This window comes from Zophobas morio, unplaced genomic scaffold, assembly GCF_036711695.1.
Source record: "Zophobas morio isolate AGI-343-1 ecotype UQ-CSIRO unplaced genomic scaffold, CSIRO_AGI_Zmor_V1 ptg000021l, whole genome shotgun sequence".
Classification (NCBI taxonomy): Eukaryota; Metazoa; Arthropoda; class Insecta; order Coleoptera; family Tenebrionidae; genus Zophobas; species Zophobas morio.
In genome coordinates, this window is record NW_026972126.1 from 7490550 (window position 1) to 7511775 (window position 21226).

The 21226-nt window shown below is 38.0% G+C and overlaps 3 protein-coding genes across 5 annotated transcripts; 1 reads left to right on the plus strand and 2 right to left on the minus strand.

Moving 5' to 3' along the window:
• The first annotated feature begins 2694 nt into the window (after positions 1 to 2694).
• On the plus strand, positions 2695 to 19967 carry LOC135133079 (sialin). Of its 3 annotated transcripts, none has more exons than XM_064061332.1 (6): positions 2695 to 2820; positions 3207 to 3294; positions 14451 to 14998; positions 18876 to 19088; positions 19138 to 19665; positions 19720 to 19967. In XM_064061332.1, exons 2-6 carry the CDS (start codon positions 3255 to 3257, stop codon positions 19879 to 19881), a joined length of 1491 nt encoding a protein of 496 aa, XP_063917402.1. In that variant the 5' UTR covers positions 2695 to 2820; positions 3207 to 3254; the 3' UTR covers positions 19882 to 19967. The 3 variants fall into 3 exon arrangements, with proteins under 3 accessions (XP_063917402.1, XP_063917401.1, XP_063917404.1); XM_064061331.1 differs by having other exon boundaries at positions 3243 to 3294; XM_064061334.1 differs by lacking the exon at positions 3207 to 3294.
• LOC135132984 (uncharacterized) lies at positions 4247 to 4911 on the minus strand. Its single transcript, XM_064061205.1, has 2 exons — positions 4864 to 4911; positions 4247 to 4571 (listed from the first exon to the last, which is right to left on the minus strand). The coding sequence occupies exons 1-2, from the start codon at positions 4895 to 4897 to the stop codon at positions 4255 to 4257; spliced, it is 351 nt and encodes a 116-aa protein (XP_063917275.1). The 5' UTR covers positions 4898 to 4911; the 3' UTR covers positions 4247 to 4254.
• Positions 19701 to 21158, minus strand: LOC135133081 (uncharacterized). Its single transcript, XM_064061337.1, has 3 exons — positions 20902 to 21158; positions 20667 to 20852; positions 19701 to 20618 (listed from the first exon to the last, which is right to left on the minus strand). The coding sequence occupies exons 1-3, from the start codon at positions 21024 to 21026 to the stop codon at positions 19970 to 19972; spliced, it is 960 nt and encodes a 319-aa protein (XP_063917407.1). The 5' UTR covers positions 21027 to 21158; the 3' UTR covers positions 19701 to 19969.
• Between the last annotated feature and the right edge of the window lie 68 nt (positions 21159 to 21226).

A 21226-nucleotide genomic window follows, 5' to 3' on the forward strand; every position in this document is an offset into this window, starting at 1 on the left:
CTGCATATGAAAATGTAAATTGATGTAGGAGTTGCATTACAAAAAAATTGGTCTAAAGAGTTTAGACAGTACTTCCCTCACTGTCGGAAACGTGACGACGGCATGCCTATTGTTTTTTTTCGCAGTGGATTTCAAAGAATTCGGTTTTGTAGTTCCTGAGTAAATCAACAAAATAAATTTACGCATTCATTAATTGTTTTGAGTCACCCTGTATATGCAAATCCAAAATAATACTCGGAACCAAACACAAGTTACGCGCCAAAAACAAGAAGTGAGTGACTTTTTTAGAATTTTATCTGTGCTGTCTTACAAAAAGTAGTAGGTGACGTTATTGAATGTTTTTTTATTTTAATTTTTTTAATCCAGTTTCAAGGCGTTTTTCAGCATGAAATTTAATTTTTAAATTTCACCACAGTATTATGTTTAAATTTTGAAGACCTAAATGTTCATTTGTGGTCAGCCGTTTTAAAATAAAAATTAAGGCAACCGGCATTTATAAAATACAATTGATTTTTGAAAATAGAATTCTTTCCTATTGACTACACTAAAGATTCTCATTCTACCGGCATTCACTTATCAAATTAAACTAAGCATATTTTCGAACGAAAGTAATACAATTTGATAAAGTTTAGCATGATGCCAATTTTACATAAGTAGTATTTTTATTCTGTATGTAAAATCGGTATTACCTTACCGAAATTTCAATTGTTAACATTTGTCAAGGAATTGAAAAGCAATGAATGTGAAAAGCAATATTGTGAGTAACTTTACCGGTTTTATTTAAACTGTTTAATGCTTGACTGGATGCATTTTCAATACTTCGCCTAAATCCATCATTTTTCTAATTCTGTTCACAATTTTTTTTTTTTGAGTAAACAATAAAATGTAACTATAACACCGAAATATATGATGCAAACGTGATCAACCAAATGTATTTATTTTTTAAATAATTTTTGGCTTATTGGATTAAATTGGGCAGAAATCATCATATGTTAGAAGTAATTTCACCACGAAAGGGTACAGGGGCGGGGCTTAAGTTGCGCAACTTGTAGTCGGGCCATCAATGGCGTAACATCGATGCATTGAGAAGGGAGGCTCGGCTGAGTTATACTTCTTTCAAAAACAATTAAAAAAAGAACAATTTCTACAAAAGAATACAGACAACCATTTAATAAAAATAAATTTATTTGTTTGATAAAAAAATAGATTTACATAATAATAAATTATTATAATCTATCACACAAAATTTGGTATTTTTAATTATTAAACGAGTTTATAATGTGAGGCATTATAGCATGAATAAAAAAATTCACGAACCCCTCATTATAAACCAGTATCATACATTATTTTATAGTCGACTAGTCTTAAATCAACAGTTAAATCTTTAGATAAAAGCGAAGATAAAACTCTGAGAATTAGCAACCTATGACTATAATTATATGGTTTTTAATTTTCTGGCACAATTTGTCGATACCGTAAAATCGGATTATAATAAGGCTTAACGTTTTCTGTCTTTAACGTCGAAGTAATAATCACAGTTCATGAATATTATTAGTATAATTGTCGTTTATAACTAGAGCTTCGACTGTAGGCGTAATTTAACAGTTATTATTGCTCAGTAAAAATTACCTTTTTACTCCTTTTACTTACTTTTTTATTCAACTCATACATCAAATACAGCATTAACAATTGTTTAAATTCATTTTCTATAATGTCAGCGCTAATAAAATAGAAAAGTGATATTTTAATTAACCGCAATAATAATTTAATATTTCAAAATCGAAATATTCTTCGCCGCTGCCATTGCTTTCACGATATTTGTAAGGCCAAACCAAAACAATGTTCTGCGCACTCCCACCAGCTGTACCCTTTCGCGTTGAAAGCTACTCTAGTAGCTATAACATCAGTGTAATTTTTTATTGCGAGTCAAACTTCAAACGAAGGATCTTTTTTTTTGAATAAACAAATTAAAAGAATATACTTGTACTCGTTATTGGCAGTTAAACTAAAAAATCTTGATGGCACCACTTTTTTTATTACACTAAAACGATTTTATTAATTAAGCTAACGAAAACTGGTTTTACAAAAATAAATAAATATATTTATTTATTTTTGTAAAACCAGTTTTCGTAAGATACACTTTGAAAATGTCTATTCGCAACTATGTTGCCACATAAATGGATATTCTGTTGTATCTTCCAATACCGGTTACTGTTTTATACAAATTTCCTGCTGTATAATTAATTCTGTAAATAAACCTTTAAAACAGTTTGATAGTTCCATCTAAAATGGAAATCTTATGTACATATTTATGTACCCAACATTTCCCCGAACGTAAAGATACACAAAATGATTTCATAACTTGCATCAAAATTTCATAATATTGCAAACTACAAGTAAAATGTTATTTATCATTAACATTATCCGCGAAGAGTAATGAGCAAACAATCTTTAACTATAAACGGAAGATGAATAAATTCCGAAGTAACTTTTTCTTGACATTTGGAATTTTGTGCAACTTCTAGGAAATCTCTTTCTACTACCAGGTACTCCTTTACTAGAAGAATTATTGACTACTGAATCATAATCCAAATATTTCCAAAAAGTTGAATCAAGATTCTTAAAGCGCGCATCTGTCAGAAATGGGGGTGCGGTCGATGAACGGCTTTGGGTCACCTTGGTTTCAAGCTCCGCTCTGCGCTCTCAGTGAGTGATAAAACTCCGTATCAAACTAACGCGCTTTAGCCAGAACTTGGCGCTTTCATGACTGAAAAGTGCTTTCTTTTCCTGAGGCCTCACACAGCATAAAATTGCAAAACCGTAAGTACTATTAATTTCTCTTTATTCTCGCACTTTTTCTTGAAATTTTCTGACATATGTTGTGATGTTCTAACACCAACCACCAACATTTTCCTGCGTCGCTTGTGTTTTTTATTTATATTTCATGTCATAACCATTGTTAGTTTTACCTTCACAATATTATTTTTACTTATTTTATTACCATTGTTTGATATTCCGTGTTTGTTGTTGTCACTACAAATTAACTGCATGTATGAGTTTCATGTTATATCGTGTATTTTAATTTGTGGGATGGCTCGACGCAGTAAAAATTTATAATGTTGTTATGATTAACCCGTGTAATTGACAATTCGCATTCTAGTGTGTTTGATTCAATTAGAATAAATTTCTTCGCGCATAATCAACAGGTACGAGCATACTACACTCGAAACTGTATTTTCCAGGGCTGATTAGAGATGGAGCAAGAAGTTCCAGCCACAGGCGGCATTTGCGGGCGTAAGTCCCCCAATAATCCAAGTTATTTTCGGATTTATTGCAGTTCTAAATTTAGTGGTCGACACATATATTTGAAAGAAATATACCACAGACGGCACCTAAATCCGAAAATAGCCGCAGAATTCTTTGCATTGCAATTTTATTTTTTGCAAATCACACTCAAACATCGTTTGCTAAAATTAAGTTAATTTTACAAAAGACAAAGAAATATTGCAGCTCGGGAATTTATAGGAAACCGCAAATCTTATCTAAATAGTACCTACGCGTTTATTGAGAACAGATAGACTGACATTGATCATAAAGCTGAAAAAGTTAAAGCTATAAAGTTCACATAAACTAGCGTATTTCTAATCGTAACTTTAATTTTAGTTATACAACTTACGAATTGTTGAAAATACTATTAACCACTCGATGCAAACATTTTAATGATTTTTAACAAATCAAACCCATCTAAAATTGAACTGTTGAGTTGATATTTTGTTGTATTTGATGAAAATCCATATACCGTGACGTACACGATAGGGGAAATGTGTCTGAGACGGCATACTTTTTGTAATCGCCTCATAAAAAATTAAAAAAAAAAATTTAATTTATTTCACCTCGGGCATTTTCTTAGTTAACACAAAACTATGTTTTGAAGCATATTTGAAACGATAACCTTTTTCGCATAAACTAATATTAACACTACGCCATCTCAACCGCACAAGCCATCTCATCTATATACTTAAGGGTGAGATGGCATACCATTAAAATTTTACAACAAAAACATTAACCAAATGTTAAAAAATAGAAAATATTTCCTAAACGTTTATTTACCAAAAAACAAAATAACATTTTCATAAACATATTCAAATGCCGTTAAAAAAACATTAAATACACTTCCAAAAATTAAATAATTAAAGAAAACAACTTTTTGAAAAAGAAACAAAATATTAGTTAACTCTGAAAGTACAATTTTTATTATTCGGCCACTTGATAAGCCAGTTTTCGTATATCATTTGTAGACATACCAAATAATCTAGTTTCTAGATTTTTTACGTGGGCGACAATTTCATCTTCTAAGTTTTTATCAAACGTGCTTTTACGACCGCCTAGGTAACCCTTTCTCCAGCCATCTGCAATTTTCGCTCGTCGACGTAGTGTCGTGGATGGTACAGAATATATTTTCGATGCTCGGAGCCAACCCATTTTCTTACCACGAACCGCGAGAATAGCTTCTTTCATGTTCTGTTCACTCCATGATTGACGAGATGATTTTCTCCGATAAGGACCCATTTCTGACAAATAAAAACATAATCTCAATGGTGTAAAACAAATCAGTACAATAAAGACATGATGGCATGCCATGCCATCTCATCTTTAGATTTACTGTGCCATCTCACATAAAAGTACGTTTAAATCGAAAGTGCACCTTTAAAGAATTATCTTGAATAAAACCGTTGGGTTTGTGGTCATGAATTTATGCGCAATTACAATAAAAATAAGAAATTACTACTAGAACCTTCAACTTATCTCAAAATAAATCTTACGAGAGTTTTTCTGAGACGGATAAAAGTTTTTAACACTTACCTGTTTCAACAGTTTGCTCAAACATGAAAACCATCTCGCCAGTTAACCTCAAATTACGTAGCATTTTCTACTTACGCCACAGTCACGTGATGGCGTTACTCAAAGCGCTAAATTCAAATTCGAACTTAGTAAAAACGATAGTATGCCATCTTATCTAACATGCCGTCTCAGACACATTTCCCCTAATTGACAATTTATTTAAAAAATCTTTATCAAAAAATACCACAATCTCACCATGTTAATTTTGTTTTAAAAATATCGCTTACTTTTTCAATGGTACGTCGATCGAATACGAGTAGATGTTGAATAAAAAAACAATCTACATACTTACTTTTTTACGAAAGAGCCTCTTTCAAGACTCGAGATTAACGCTTTAATACTTTTTGAAATTGCATTATCCATTAGTTATAGGCCTTTTTATTAATAATTAATATATTAATATCAATTTTTTCATTAATTTTTTTATTACTTATTTTCGACAATTTAGATAAAACTAAACTTTATAACACGTGGTTTATTCCGTAAAAACTTTATTCAACAAAACATAGTATATACACTGCATAGACATAGACTGGTTACACGAGTTCTTAAAAATGGTCACTCCGCGGACGAACAGTCCTGATAACTCGTACACTCGCGAACACCCGGAGCGTTTTTCCACGGCCGGACCTGCGGGACCCCTCGGATACGCCGCTGATACTCAAGCCGACTTACTACTCGATTTGGACCTCCAAGACCCCTCGGATGCAAGGTGATACGCAAATGAGCTGTGAAGTTCGCAGATGGAAAAACTTGCCGAATCTGGCCGCTCGGGTCCTATGTAAAGGCGGCTAGAAATGCGTCGCGTGGGAGTGAAAGGGCGCACCGCCCTCTGGTAAGGGAGCGAGCGAGTACCGGGGTGCTGCGGCAGGGTAGTGGTGGTGCGTGGGCGTGACAGAGGGCGCTAGGGGTACTGATCGCGCTACAGTCTCCCCCTCAGGACCATAGGGTGCGTCCCCGCCTATTGGTCCTGCTGGATCTTTCTGGGGCGGCCTCGTCGTCGCAAGGGTTGTACCGGTGGCACGGGCCGGGTGGCTTCCTGCGTGGGAGGTTGGTACGGAACAAGGTCAGAGGCGTGATAGAGCCCTAGCACTACATCGGGCTGTTGGTGGGCGGCGATCTCGTAGCTCGTGGGGCCGTGCCTTCGTAAGACCACGTATGGTCCGTCTTGCTTGGGGGCGAATTTTGACGTGAACCCCTGGGAGGCCTTACTCAATCGGTGTGTTTTGACTAACACCAAATCTCCGGGGGCATAAGCGGTGCTTGTTTTTCGGTGACGGTCCTGGTCGCGTTTTCGCCGGTCTTGCTCGGACTCGTGTATTTCCCGAGCTCGTTTCAAGGTTTCGTCCAAGGTGAGTAACAGCGGTGTGGCCTCTGGTACGAAGTTCTCGCGGAGGGTGATTGCGCGGAGGTCGTGCGTGACGTCATCTACGGTGCGGAGGTCTCGGCCAAACATTAGGTACGCTGGGCTGTACCCGGTGCCGCTACACCATGCGCTGTTCATGGCGAAGCGAATGGAGGGTATCTTCTCGTCCCAATTTTCGTGGGGCTGGTTGCCAATCTGTATGGCGAGCTGCGTTTTCAGGTCGCGGTTTTTTCTCTCTACGGGGTTGGCCTCGGGGTGGTATACAGGGGTGAAGCTCTGGGTGATACCTAAGCAAAAAGTAATTTTCTGCATTACCGCGCTTATGAATTGGGTCCCATTGTCGCTCACGATACGACGGGGAATACCGTATCGGAGGAACACCTCCGTTACCAAGGTGGTGGCGCAGGCTTCGGCGCTAGCTTCAGCCAAAATGAAGAGTTCTACCCATCTGGTTGCATAGTCCTCTACGATGAGGACCCATCGGTGGTGTTCTTTGGTTGGGGGCAGTGGGCCAAATAGGTCCACGGCCAGTACTTCCATGCGGTGTCCCATTGCTGGGGTTTGTAGTAGGCCAGCGGGCTTCAGATTTGGGGCTTTGTAGCGTTGGCAGTCGATACATCCCTTCAGGTAGTCGGTAATATATCGTCGCATACCCGTCCAATAGTATCTTCGCTTGATCCGATAGTATGTTCTTTCGACGCCATAGTGGCCGGCGGTGGGTGAGTCGTGGTACTCGGCCAGTACTCGGGGTCGTTCGTGTTTGGGGACTACTAGCTGAGCCTCCTCACTCTCTCCATCTTGAGAGTATCGGTAAAGAACCCCTTGGTTGAGTAGGTAGCCGCGAGAGGTCCACTGCTGGGAAATCTCGGCTTGGGCGTGGACCAGGTCGTCCATAATCTTCCTAATTTCTTCGTCCTTGCGCTGCTCGCTTCGTAGTTCGTTGGCTTTACGTGTGGGGAGGTCCACTTCTACGGAGTCGATGGCCACCTCGGGTAGGTGGGGTCGTGACAACATGTCTGCTACTACGTTGGCCTTACCGGGCGTATATTCGATGGTCAGGTGGTACGGCTGCAGCTGCAGTGCCCACCTCGCTAGACGTCCGGTCGGTGTCTTTAATGTCATCAGCCATCGGAGGGGCTGATGGTCGGTGATGACCACGGTTGAGGATTCTTCTAGATACCCACGGAATCTTCGCACGGCCCAGACAATGGCGAGGGCTTCGCGCTCCGTGGTGGTGTAATTCTGCTCGTGGTTCGTGAGCAGGCGGCTTGCGTACTCGATCGGGCGCTCCTCCGGGCCCTCCCCCTGGAGTAGAGCCGCTCCTAGGGCGTAAGCGCTTGCGTCCGTACGCAAGACAAACGGTTCTTCGGGGTTGGCTTGTCGTAGGATGGGGGCGTCGGCCAATCGCTGCTTCAGTTCCTCGAACGCTTCTTGGTGGGTGGAGTCCCATTGCCATGCGGCATCTTTCTTTAAGAGGGAGCAGAGGGGTTTAGCAACTGTGGCGAAGGCGGTGATGAATCGCCTGAACCATGAACACGTTTGGATGAAGGATTGCAGTTGTTTGACGTTTCGGGGCGCCGACATCTGCGTAACTGCGTGTACCTTGTTGGGGTCCGCCGCGATCCCGGCGGGAGACAAGACGTGCCCTAGATATCGTACCTCGTGACATCCAAATTGGCATTTCTCTCGGTTGACCCGGAGTTTGAACGTGCGGAGCCTTTCGAAGACCTCCCTCAGGTGCTCCAGGTGGCTTTCTTCGTCAGCGGAGATGACGATTAGGTCGTCCAAGTAGGCCAACAGCGTAAGGTTAGGTAACCCAGACTTGAACCGGTCCATGAGGCGCTGGAACGACGCTGGAGCGTTCCGTAAGCCGAAGGGCAGTCGCCGGAAGCGAAACAACCCGAAGGGGCAGATAAAAGCTGTCTTGTCCCGGTCCTCTGGTCGCATTTGGATCTGCCAGTATCCGGCCTGGAGGTCAAGGGTGCTCATGCAACCAATGGGGCCGACGGAGTGCAGGAGATCGTCTAGCCTCGGCAGTGGGTAGGCGTCTGGGCGAGTGACGGCGTTCAGCTTCCGATAGTCGACGCACGGTCGCACGGAGCCGTCTTTCTTAGGGATGAGGACGATGGGGGCTGCCCAAGGGCTATCGCATTCCTCTATTACTTGAGCCTGGATCATCTTCTCCACTTCCTCCTTGAGCAATTGCTTTTTCGTGGCGTTCAGCTGATAAGGAGGCACCGCGATCGGGGCGTGGTCGCCTGTGTCGATGCGATGCTCGGCGTATGGGGTAGGCGGGCCGTGCGCCTCAAAAGCGTCGGCGAAGTCATCCACCAAGTCGTCAAACTTCGCGCGGGTCGGTTCGGTGAACCCGGTGCCTTCGTTGGCTTGCAGGTGCAGAGATGTTATGAACAGTCGCCGGGGCCCGTCGGGGAAGAGGCCCATCTCGTATTCGTCCATTTCGCCCGTCGTCATCGCGGTCTCCGCGTCTTCCCACATGTGTTCCGTCGCGTACGGAGCCTGATACGTGGTCCATATGCCGTGGGGGGTTACCAGTCCCTTGGAGGTATCGCGTTTCGGCGGTGCTGGTGGCGGGGGCCCGTAGCCTTCTTCGATGTCTCCCTCTTCCATGGGTTCCGATTGTGTGATTCGAACTTCTTTTATGGTCGTGGGAACTCCTTTTCTGGCGGGCGCCTCGGCTCCGTCGACGTCGACGAACGGGTAGGTCCGCGTGATGTCGCCGCCAAAATAGAACCGTCGTCTCGCCAAGTCGGGGATGATTCTCGCGTCCTCTATGAAGTCCGCGCCCAGCAGGGTGCGGGTGTCGCAAGAGTCGGACAACACGATGAAGGTGGTTTCTACGTGTCGTCCTTGAACGCCTACCTTGGTCGTGACGGCCGGCACCTGCAGGTGCTTGCTCGTGCCGTCTGCAAGGGTGGCGATCACGTTTTCCGTCCTTGCTTTGTGTCCCGTTTTTATCAGGTGGCGGTACAATGTAGCGCTGGCCACGCTATTGCACGCGGCCGTATCGAGGTAGCCGGTGCCTTCTTCTCCGGCGATTTTTATGTGGATTGCCGGGCGGGACCGTGGTTGGATCGTGCCGGACCTCAGCGCACAGAATGCCATGTTGCGTGCGGGTTGGCTGGCGTCGGTCGTGTTACAGGTGGGGCAATTTCTTCTAAACACCCCCGGGGCGTTGCAACCGTAACAACGCACTGGCTCAGCGGGCGTCCGGGTTGCCGGTCCGGGAGCTGGGGCAGGTCCTCGTGGTCTCCGGCGGCAAGCGGTTGTGTCGTGGCCAAAAGCTCTGCAGACGTCACAGCGGAGTCTGGGGCCGCGACTTCGGTTTTCGTCTGCTTTGGGGCCCTTACCATTTGGTTTCGCGTGCGAGTTTTTCCCTTCTCGCTCGCTCTCTTCGACGGCGCGGGCCTTGTGGAGGAGATCTGCGAAGGTGTCCACTTCCGTACGGGCGATGCGGTCTCTAAGTCTACGTCGCAGCAGTCCGTAGAGGATATCCATCTGCCACTGTTCGTCCAGCTGCCGGGACATCCGCGACAGCCGTTCGCGTTGGCGCGTGATGTACGCGTCGGTGGAGACCTCGTCCCCCTGAGGTTCGTTGAATATCTCCTTGAACAGGCGGTGGTTCGGGGCTCTCGGGGCGAAGGCGTCCCTGATTAGTTGGACTGCGGCTGGCCATGTGTTGACGGAATTCCTTACTCCGTTCCACCACGTCAGCGCTTCCTCGCGTAGCAGGATCGGTAGAGTTTCTAGGGCGTCTTCGTCACTAATTTTCTCCAACCTCTTGTACAGGCTCGCGGTTGTAATAAATTCCTCTACACTCGAGGCGTTGCGGGAGCCGTTGAACCGGGCCGGGCAATGGCTGAAGTGTCTCGTTCCTGAAGATGGGTGCAGATCGGCTTCTCGGGGCCTCGCGACATCCCTGATGCCGTTTATCAGTTCGTTGAATTGTTCTGCGGACATTTGAATCGTCATCCCGATGTTGGTTCGCGGACTTCTTCGCGTCGGAATCTTCGTTTTTCGCGAAATTGTGGTCGGTTTCGGGCCGCTTCGTTGGGCGTCACTTTTTATAACAGACGCCTTCTTCGTGCCCCACGTTGGGCGCCACTTTTTATAACACGTGGTTTATTCCGTAAAAACTTTATTCAACAAAACATAGTATATACACTGCATAGACATAGACTGGTTACACGAGTTCTTAAAAATGGTCACTCCGCGGACGAACAGTCCTGATAACTCGTACACTCGCGAACACCCGGAGCGTTTTTCCACGGCCGGACCTGCGGGACCCCTCGGATACGCCGCTGATACTCAAGCCGACTTACTACTCGATTTGGACCTCCAAGACCCCTCGGATGCAAGGTGATACGCAAATGAGCTGTGAAGTTCGCAGATGGAAAAACTTGCCGAATCTGGCCGCTCGGGTCCTATGTAAAGGCGGCTAGAAATGCGTCGCGTGGGAGTGAAAGGGCGCACCGCCCTCTGGTAAGGGAGCGAGCGAGTACCGGGGTGCTGCGGCAGGGTAGTGGTGGTGCGTGGGCGTGACAGAGGGCGCTAGGGGTACTGATCGCGCTACAACTTTGAAATAAACCGCATTAAATAATTTATCAGTCGATTATATGAGCTTATCAAATTACGCTCGTGCCAGCAGTTGTAACTAAACCCTTAACTTAAGTAGACCTTAATAGGACTGAAATGAAAAGAGTAAACAACAAGCTTGTTATAACATTTCATGTAATAAAGATTGAAGACATACAATAACATGTTAATAAAAATAAAGTGGACTAATTACAATTAATTTTGCCTCTATATCTGCTACTACTAAATACTAATTGTTATTTTTACTAAATGATCCAGGTAAATACAAGTTTGATCTATTTTCACATAAAATAAAGTCACTATCGCTTTTAGTGGTTTCAACAAAACACCATTACTTACCCTAATTCTAACATAGATCAAATTATTATTTTTTTAATAACGTAACTTCAATATAACAATAAATAATAGTAAGTAGGTACAGTCTAAATTTGTCTTTTGACCCCATTATCATACTAGTAATGTAAATATTTCGCATAATGCTACTGATTCCATATTATAGGTGTAGTTTATCAGTTAATTATTAATATCATATGTTGTTTTTCAGGAAGAGGCTTTAGATGTTTTTACATAAAGTACTGAAATTAATTTCTTTAACAATTGTGGAAATATAATAAATGATTAACACATTCATCATACAACCGTCCGTGGTATTTAATTCGTAATTTATTGTAGTTAAGTGCAATTCAACGCAATTTGTAAGACATCTGGAGCATGAATAACTAAAGTTGCTTTTAATCGCAAATATTGTATTTAAGATTAATCAACTAGAACTAAAAGTTTGATATTTAATTATAGTGTCCGACCAAAGGCTGCAACTACGGACCGAAACTTCCTTTTATTGTAATTTTCATTGACAAGTCTAAGACTACGTTGCTGTCAATTTTAGCTGCAGATTTTGAAATTTGATTTTGCGATTTTATCATAATCGCTAAAAAAATAAAGATATGTGTGTAGCGAAAGTAAAAGAAGCATGCTACAGACAGTTTCAAATGAGTTTTCCATTAAAAAAAATTGTGGTAACATTTTTCTTAGGAAGGACACTTTGGATAAATGCAGTGTAATACTAAAACAGTAATGTATTTTCAGTTTTCTGGAAAATAGGGTAAATGTTCTTTATTTCATCAAAAAAGCTTTTTTGGATGACTCTATACCTATAAGCAATTCTAAAAAATATGACAAACCACAAGTATAGAGTTGTAATATTTTGCACATTTTATATAGTATTCAGTAAAACTTTGAGGGGATGTCATAAATTTGAGGATTTTAGAGCATTCGATGTGGTAGTTTCAAAGTCATGTTGTAAAAGGTTATTATATAATTTGGTTTCTTTTCCAAAAATCTGGTAAGGTAAAAAATCAAGATGAATTCATAAACCACAAGTATAGGATTATGTTGTTTTAAAAAATTTAACTGAAATTTTTATGCAAAAGTTTGAGAGAACAAATTGATTAGACAAATTAATAAATAAGTAAACGTATAAAATTTGACAACAATCGGTAAATTAATTCTGGAGATTATCTATCCAATAAAAATCGACACAGACGACAGACAGACGGAAACGTGAAACCTGTTTTTATATTCTATTTGTCATGAAACGTCAAGAAAATATGAGCGTAGCAAAGAATAATTCGGTTTCGGTCGTAAAAACTAGTTTCGGTCGGACACTGGTATTTACGTAAGAGGTGAAATGATTAAATTAAATTAATTAAAGGTGAATTAATTTAATTAGTAATTAAGTAGAATTAATAATGAAATGTAAGTAAAACTAAACAAAATTAGCATTATTTAAATGCAATTGTGGGTGATTAGTGCCAATTAAATTAAATCTGTCGTTAAATAAAATCGATTCGTAGTTAATTAGATTTTGCTAAAAATATTTCAAATTTTCGTTCATTATTTTTCTAAAGTTTAATCTGCTGAATTATATTCAGATACCAAGAAATCAGTTATATTTGATGTTTAACCTATTGTTGATTTAGAACAGTTACAATTAATTATAGTTAATTTTAATGATAAATTTTTGATGTAGTATAACTTGAAGTTCTTAATCAGAAACTAAAACAGAATTTAAAAAAATGATCGATCTATACAACTTCTCTCGCCTGTGCAATAAAATCTAGATTTTTCCAAAAATTATAAATTGTTTTAGCGCATTTTATTTTTTATGATGACCCTTTTTGAGTTAAAATAAAGAAATGTATGTAATGTTCAAGTAAAGGTAAAGAAGCGTGCTACGCGTTTGTTTCAAGTGAGTTTTTCCATTACAAAATTTTGTGGTGCCGTCATCAATATTTTTGCTAGGACACGTATATTAATTTGGATCTTAGATGCAGTGTAATAGTGATAATATAATAACACTGTATTCTGAAATTTTCGGGAAAATGGAGTGAGTCGTTCTGGATTTAATCAGTAAAATAAATTGCCTCGTTCATTATTTTTTTTAAGTCAGCCTGTATAAATAATTCCAAAAACTGTGAGTGTACTGATAAACCAAAAGTGCAGAGTCATAATAAATAGTTTGCAATTTTTCAGATAGGATTTATTGGTCAAAATTTTGAGATAACGTTATATAGTAATCGTGGTAAATCGCCAATAAAAATGTATTCCTTTATCCCCTACCAAAAAATTGATCACGTCATCTCAAAATTTTGCCTAATATGTAAATCTTCTGAAAAACGCAAATTATTATGACTTTATTCTTGTAGTTTATCAATACACTCATAGTTTTTAGAATTATTTATACAGGGTGACTCAAAAACTGAATACGGAAATTTATTTTATTAATTAAATCAAGAATGACTCACTCTTTTGACTTATATGGGTTATCATAAAAAATAAAATAGGCAAAATCAAATCTTATAACTTTTGGAAAAAGCTGGATTTGTTGTATTGCACTTCAGAAGCGAAGAAAATTCAGTCGATCAATTTTTTCATGTAAAGGTAGCTTATGTGAAGTCAGAAAGTAAATATTTTCATTTTTCGAAGAGAACTGATAACAAGATTTAGTTAAAATTTAATTCTATAATTTCTAAGTCAGTTGTAATGACTTACCAAAGTTCGTAAGAAATTCGTTATGTAATTTTTGCCTTTGGCTTTTATGAAATTTTAAATACATTTTCAAATCTCCAATATTAACGGATTTATTATTGTTATGAAATTTTATACATATTTTTAAAAATAAGTATCAATTATTATGTATGAAAATTTCGGAACGCGGTTTTCATCGCTGTTTTCTGCTTACAAACCTTTATAAATCACAAGAAAAACACTGTCGACATTTTTTGTCGAAAATGAGATGCAGTAAAAGCAGTTTCTTCTACATAAGTCGTTAATGACGAAATAATACGACAAAAATTCTTCAGATACAGAGTAGGTATTAAAAATTCAAAAATCATTTTACACGTAAAAATTAAAAATAAAATTTATCACATCCTAATGTTGCCGACTAAGATATTTTTCTGTTTTTTGCTAAAACACACCCAAATTGGGCAGTATTTTCAACAGTTTTTTTTTATTCCTTTAATTCATAATTTATTCGAATACCCAAATTAATGTCATTCATTTCCAGCAAAATGCAAGGCCCGCTACATCATGGCCATCCTAGCCTCATTAGGAATGGGCCTAATTTACGGCCTAAAAGTGGGCCTTCACGTAGTCATCGTAGCAATGGTCAACAACACAGCAATTCAACATGATCGACATACCGCCTCCAGCGTGTCCGTATCGCGCTGTGGCCACCAAGACGCTATAAATGTTACAGTTAAACCTATGGAAGACGGTCCTTTTGACTGGAGCACGGAAGTTCAAGGATGGCTGCTTTCTTCATATTTCTTCGGGTATCTAGTAGCACAGTTACCCGGAGGACGAGTAGCTGAGCTTTTCAGCGCGAAGTGGGTTCTTTTCTTCGCTGTAGCTCTTAATGTTATTGCCATCTTGCTGAGTCCCGTATTGGCTACGGCTCATTATGGGGGGTTGTTGGTCATGAGGGTTCTGCAAGGGATTGGGGGCGGCGTAACGTTCCCGGCGTGCCACGTGATGCTGTCCCACTGGGCGCCGCCGCTGGAACGCAGCGTAATGAGCAGTATTGTGTATGCAGGGACGTCTTTAGGCACCGTGGTGAGTATTAAAGATAATTGACAGTAAGCCATTGTTTATTGACGGACACTTTAATGAAAATACGTTCGATCGAACATATTTTGTTTAGGGTTAATTATTATTAACTGTAAAAATGGGTAGATATTTGTCATGTGTCATATTCATCTGAATTTATTTTAAGTAAAGTGCGGTATCTATAGGGCAGACAGCAATCGTATTTATTTGTTAATGAAATTTGAGTTGTAAGAGTATATATAAAAAATAATTATTGAAGGTAATTTTCGCTCAAATAAGGAAGTGTCTATTTTAATGGTGTGTACCTGGTTTTAGGGATATTTGTGTCGTAAATTTTTGCGATAAACCTTGTTCACTTGTCACGATGCAGTACTTAATGAAATTAATATAGATTAATTTATAATTGGAAATTCAAAAAGTTTATAAAAGCGTGTTCAAAAAATTATGTTCTGCAATATAATACTTTAAATAGATCGTATTTATACCTAGATTTAAAATCAACTTTAACAGTATTTTTATTTCTATGAGAAAAAAATTCATATTTACTTCCAAAGTGTAAACTAAAATAGGATCCAGTTGTAAACGCCTAATTTCATATTTTTTCAACGTTTCATACCTTTTACCTTTTACAGTATGAAAAAATAGGTATCCTGTTGTCGTCGTCTCTTTGTCGTTTGTTGACGATTTTAGATAGATAATCTTCAAAACTACTGGACTGATGTTATAAAACTTTAGAACTTTAATTTTAAGAATATCGTGCTAAAATTTGTCCCACTATTTCACTAAATAAATTTGATTTCTTGCATACAAAATCTATACTAATACTAGATGACCCGGTGAATTTCGTTTCACCTACAATTTATTTGATTATAAGTTTATTAAGTTGATATATAAGTTTTGGTGAAGAAAGTTTTGTAATTTTTACTTCCCGCGCGTAAGCGATGGAAGTACATATTGTAATGGATTCCTTCGGCCGACTCTCTATTTTTACATTTTCTCGACCTTTCATGACTCCTAAAGTGTGAAGAAATAGGTTTCCCGTTTCCGTCTGTGTGTCGGTCCATCTGTCTGTCGTTCGGATTTTTATATTAGGAATATCATGTAGATAGTAAAACATTAACCAAAATTTGTCTAATCCTCACCAATCATGTGATGATGTCAGAGACTTTAAATACATAGACTGGCTGTTAGTAACATTTCTAATGCATTTTGGTGAAGCCACGGCGCATGGTAGTATGGACGCCATTGCTATAACTTTTATGTCAAATTAAGTGAGGTTGTGGTGTTTAGCAGCAGTAGTTTCTAGCACAGAACGTTTCTAGACCTCGAAATAAAAGTGGTTGTGTGTCGGGACTTACGAGATTGTTTCTAAATATGGCCATTAAAAATGATTTGGTAACTAAAATGTTTGCCTTAACTTTGCAAAGTAGGACCATACATTTTTTTTCTACATAATGAACATTTGTTTAGTATGGACTAGTTGGACGTAAATAATTCTTATTTTAATTTATTGCTTAAATTAATTTTGAGAAATTATTTGACTCTCGGAATAGGTTATGAGTGCCGCTTAAGTACTGAGCGTGAAAAAGCTATCTCTTTAAGACAAAAATTCAGGAAATTAATTTTGTTTCAAGGACATTAATATTTTTAAAGGAATTTACATATACATATAGATATTATTATGCTAAATAAATAATTACAATGTGTTCTCTTTTTTATTTAACATTTTAAATTCCATTTTGTGACCGGAAAATTCAAATTTCGCGCACTTACGGTTATAAGCAATATGGCGGTCGAAAAACTTCACGTTTTTCCTGACACAGCCAGTCTATGTATTAAAGTCTCTGGATGATGTCTCTTCAAAATTGTACATAGTAAATAGGTTTAAACTATATAAAATAACATGGTCCTACACATGTAGTTTAAGACTCCATGTTGAGTTTTTGCCCGAAACGTCCGAATTTTTGGAAAAAAAACATTTTGAAATTTAATTTCGAATCTGCAAAACTGAATGCTTTGAAATCTTGCAGATGTTTTACAGTTATGATAAGGATGATAAATTTTTAATCAAAATACATTATTATTTACTTATCCCCTCCAAAAAATTGATGACGTAAACTTAAAAGTTTGCCGAATAAATTTTGAAATTGCGAAACCGAATGCTTTGAAATCTTGCAAACGTTTCGACGTGGTCTTGACCCCCCCCCCCCCCAATAATAATAAATAATTTTTCCAAATAAATGTTACCTAAATTTTATAAAATAACACATTTCTGCATGTGCAATTTACGAATCCGTGCTGAGATATTACCTCAGACATAGCGTTATCTGAAAATGTTGTTGAAATTTTAATGTAATTTAATAAAGACCGATTTAAATTACACTAAGTATTATGCCTCTTGTGGTTTCTCAATGGATTCATAGTTTTTTTATATAACTTATACAGAATATTAATGACGTCATCACATTTTTGTTACGGAAAAATTCACTTGAAACAAACGCATAGCATGCTCTTTTACCTGTCTTTATTCTAACTTATATGGCTTGTTATTAAAAAATAAAATTAGCGAAATTAAACTTTATAAGTTTTCGAAGAAGCCGTTTTTGTTCGGCTGTTTCATAAGCGAGGGAAGTTCCGTCGTAATTACCTTCGGCCAATTTTTTTTCTTGGTGTGAAAATTAAGTTTGTGTTATTATTAAACATTGTAACACTACTTTTATTTGAACTTTCCATGTGTTGTGGTAGTAAGTACTTAAATGGATAGTGTCATATGTCATATGGGAAATTTTTATTCCAGTTATCACGTCCAGCTGTTTTCATCTAAAAATGAAACAGTAATAATTATTCGTTTCAAATGGGCTATTTATTTAGAATGCAACATTGATTTTTATGTGCTATTGAAGGTTCAGATTAGCAAAAAACTTCAACTTGTTTTGAGTCGTCCATTATTTACTGATTTGAACCTTCTTCATAAGATTGATTATTAATTTAATTAATAATTTTAATGAATAATTTTGTAGATAATTTTGTTGTTTTTTTTTGTTGTCGTCCACAGCAGTGCCGAGCAAAATTTAGTTTAAAAAAGAATCGTGTATCTGAAAATAAACATTTTTATACTGTTTTAATGATGTTGTGTCAAATTTTGTGAAGGGGTGAAAACTGGAAAGTTTAATTAAAATAAATTAACTGGAATTTCAATGAATCAAAAGTGACAGAGGCTCGGTTATTGCTAACGACTTTTTCGATTGTACCATGATTGTTTTTAAAAACAAAATTTAAAAATTGCAACTGATAACAAACAATCTGGACTATAGTTTTTATCTGAATGCATATTCTAAAAGTCAATAACAGTCAAAACGTCATGGTCACATTCGAGCCAGTGACTGCGTTTCAGGGATTATTGCTGAATAGATAAGGCGATAATTGTCTCGCTGGACTTCCTTATACATTTGTCATATTACTAGCAAAAATTAAACATCAGTCGAAAATTCTAACTTGTGTATTAGACTGGTTATTTGTTTCGCTGTATTTTGATCAATATTTAGTGCTTACACCGTTACATTTATAATAATTTATCGAGAAGATATGTACATATCAGGTGCATTAATGAGTTACAAACCATCATTAACAAATCTGGTGCTGTTTACAAAGCACTTGTCCCACTTTTATCTCTCCAACAAATACCGCACACCGCGTAACTGTCAGGGATTGTTGATAGATCTATTTAATATTTTTTAAGATGACATCAATTTTTTGATTTCGATAAATCTACTAATTGTGATATATACTTTATATATATGTATGTATAAAATTAATATAGTTAAATAATTTCAGTTGTACTCTATTATGATAGCTTAACATATGCCATTTATATTTTTTACAGATTTTCATTTTAATATCGGGAGTCATAGCCGGTGCGTTAGGCTGGGAGGCTGTTTTTTACATCGAAGGAGGAGTTTCAATTTTGTGGCTAATTCTATGGGCATGGTTTATCGCAGACTCCCCTTCTAAACAAAAGCACATCTCGCTTGAAGAACGCGCATTCATCGCTTCCAGCTTAGCTGCAGAATACGGTGGAGACGATCAAATAAAAACTGTAATTAATAATTTGCTTCAATTTATTTTTCTTATTTCAATACTTAAAGGCCCGCCCACCCATGCCATGGAAAGCAGTATTCACATCTCCTGCCTTCTTAGCAATCCTTGTGGCACACACTTGCAGCAACTGGGGCTGGTATATGGTTTTAATTGAGCTACCACAATACATGAAAAACGTACTAGAATTTGAAATAAGCAAGAACGCGGTTCTAACTTCAATCCCGTTCTTGACGATGTGGATATTTAGTATGATTCTGAGCAAGGTTTTGGATACATTGAGAGGGAAAAATAAAATTACAACGACAACGGCGAGGAAAATCGCGACTTTGATCGCTAGTGTGATACCAATGATTTGTTTTATTATTCTGTGTTTCATTGAATGTGAGAGGGAAGTTGCTGTTACGTTGATGACTATTGCTGTTACTAGTATAGGAGGGATGTTCTGTGGATTTTTATCCAACCATATTGATATTGCTCCAAATTATGCTGGGACGTTGATAGCTATAACAAATACGGTTGCCACTATTCCAGGAATTGTGGTTCCAATTGTTGTGGGAAAGTTGACTCACGTTGATGTAAGTTAAATAGGGTTTTTAAATGAAACAAATAATAATTTCAAACTTTTATAGCCAACTATTAATTCGTGGAGAATTGTCTTCTACATCACTATAGTGTTATATATTATTGAAATTATAACATACGCAATTTTTGGTTCTGGGAATGTACAACCTTGGAATCACGCTGTAAACAGGAATAGTCCTACTGAAGACCAACCTTTGCGACCCAAATAATTAGTTAGAAAAATTTGAATGAATTAAAGATCTGTGTACTTATTATGTAATTATATGTATATTTATTATATTTTATTGTGTGTGTACATTATTTTTTCTTGAATTTTTCCATTTTCCTCTTATTCCTATTTTTGTTGCCTTGAACCCTTTTCACTTTCAGTTTGTGGTACGGTACTTTCACGCTTTCAATTTTTTTAGAATTAGTAGATTGAAAATTTACACAATTTGAGTCCAAACTAATAAAATCCATGACTTTTTCTTTGACTGGCGCTTGAGGAACGAAAACGCGTTTACCCTTGTCTTCTTTCTTTAGGTGGAAATTAGGCTTCACTTCACTTTTTTCTGTAACATCATCAAGCTCACATTCATCTCCTGCATCTGAGTCAGGAATTGTTATTGTAGTTATATCAAGTGTTCTTCTACAAGCATTAATATGATTTTCAGGTACTGGATAATTTTCTGAAATACTAAAAATTGTTTGCTGGATTATTCCCAGCTCTGAATCTGGCCTAATGGACTTTTTTAAAGCAACAACAGCCCCACTAATCCCGCACTTATTTTTGCATATTTGTTTTAAATTGTCTACAATTAAAACAGGAACATGATACAACACAGCTTGATCTATTATATGCTGAACGAAGAGACGCGGCTGCACCTGACCTTCTATTAGCACGGAAGCAGCTTCTTGGTTTTCTAATAGTTTTGAAACATCATTAACGCCAAACACTATATAGGTTCTGTAAAAATAGCTCAATAGACACTTTTATTAACCACAAGGAACATACTTTGCCGATTCATTCACTTCAATTTGGGTTTGTGTATGAAATGTTTGCCGAAAGGTCTTGCGTTCTTGTTTGGGGATGCTTTGGATTTTCTTGTACGGGATATTGATCTTGAAAGGATACAATCTAGGGAGAAACTTTTCTAGAGTTTCTCTCAATTGATTGCTGTCTCCTGGTGATAACGAAGGCCTGAAAATTTTGGGTTATAGGTGGATTTAATTGAATTGAGTAGTAGTACCAGAAAGTTTGAAAAGGCTTCCCCAATACATTTTTGATTACTTCTGTCTTTTTCTTCTTTTTGCCGGACAGTGTGCTTTTGGCTTGCTTTTTAGTAATCGTCGGGGTTTCCATCGAGATGAACATTCAATAACAAAAAAAAACTCTATTACAACTGCAACATTGTTTTAAATAAGTTTTTAAATTGTGCTTATTTTATTTGTTTATGAAGTAAAGAAAACGTTTGAGGTTATGTGTTAGTAACTTTTTAGTTTCCCTTAGTGCAGTTGGTAGTTTTCCAATGCAAGTGTCAAAACTGTCAAATTTAAATTTTGTTTAAAAATGAT

What these genes read in the sequence shown, in the direction of transcription:
- LOC135132984 (XM_064061205.1), bottom strand. Translation starts at nt 4,897, where the DNA reads ATGGTTTTCATGTTTGAGCAAACTGTTGAAACAG. An exon ending in TGAGCAAACTGTTGAAACAG is followed by an intron (nt 4,572 to 4,863) that starts GTAAGTGTTAAA and finishes TTTATTTGTCAG; the next exon opens with AAATGGGTCCTTATCGGAGA.
- LOC135133079 (XM_064061332.1), top strand. Translation starts at nt 3,255, where the DNA reads ATGGAGCAAGAAGTTCCAGCCACAGGCGGCATTTGCGGGC. An exon ending in GAGACGATCAAATAAAAACT is followed by an intron (nt 19,089 to 19,137) that starts GTAATTAATAAT and finishes CAATACTTAAAG; the next exon opens with GCCCGCCCACCCATGCCATG. An exon ending in GAAAGTTGACTCACGTTGAT is followed by an intron (nt 19,666 to 19,719) that starts GTAAGTTAAATA and finishes AAACTTTTATAG; the next exon opens with CCAACTATTAATTCGTGGAG.
- LOC135133081 (XM_064061337.1), bottom strand. Translation starts at nt 21,026, where the DNA reads ATGTTCATCTCGATGGAAACCCCGACGATTACTAAAAAGCAAGCCAAA. An exon ending in AAGCCTTTTCAAACTTTCTG is followed by an intron (nt 20,853 to 20,901) that starts GTACTACTACTC and finishes CAAAATTTTCAG; the next exon opens with GCCTTCGTTATCACCAGGAG. An exon ending in GAAGTGAATGAATCGGCAAA is followed by an intron (nt 20,619 to 20,666) that starts GTATGTTCCTTG and finishes CTATTTTTACAG; the next exon opens with AACCTATATAGTGTTTGGCG.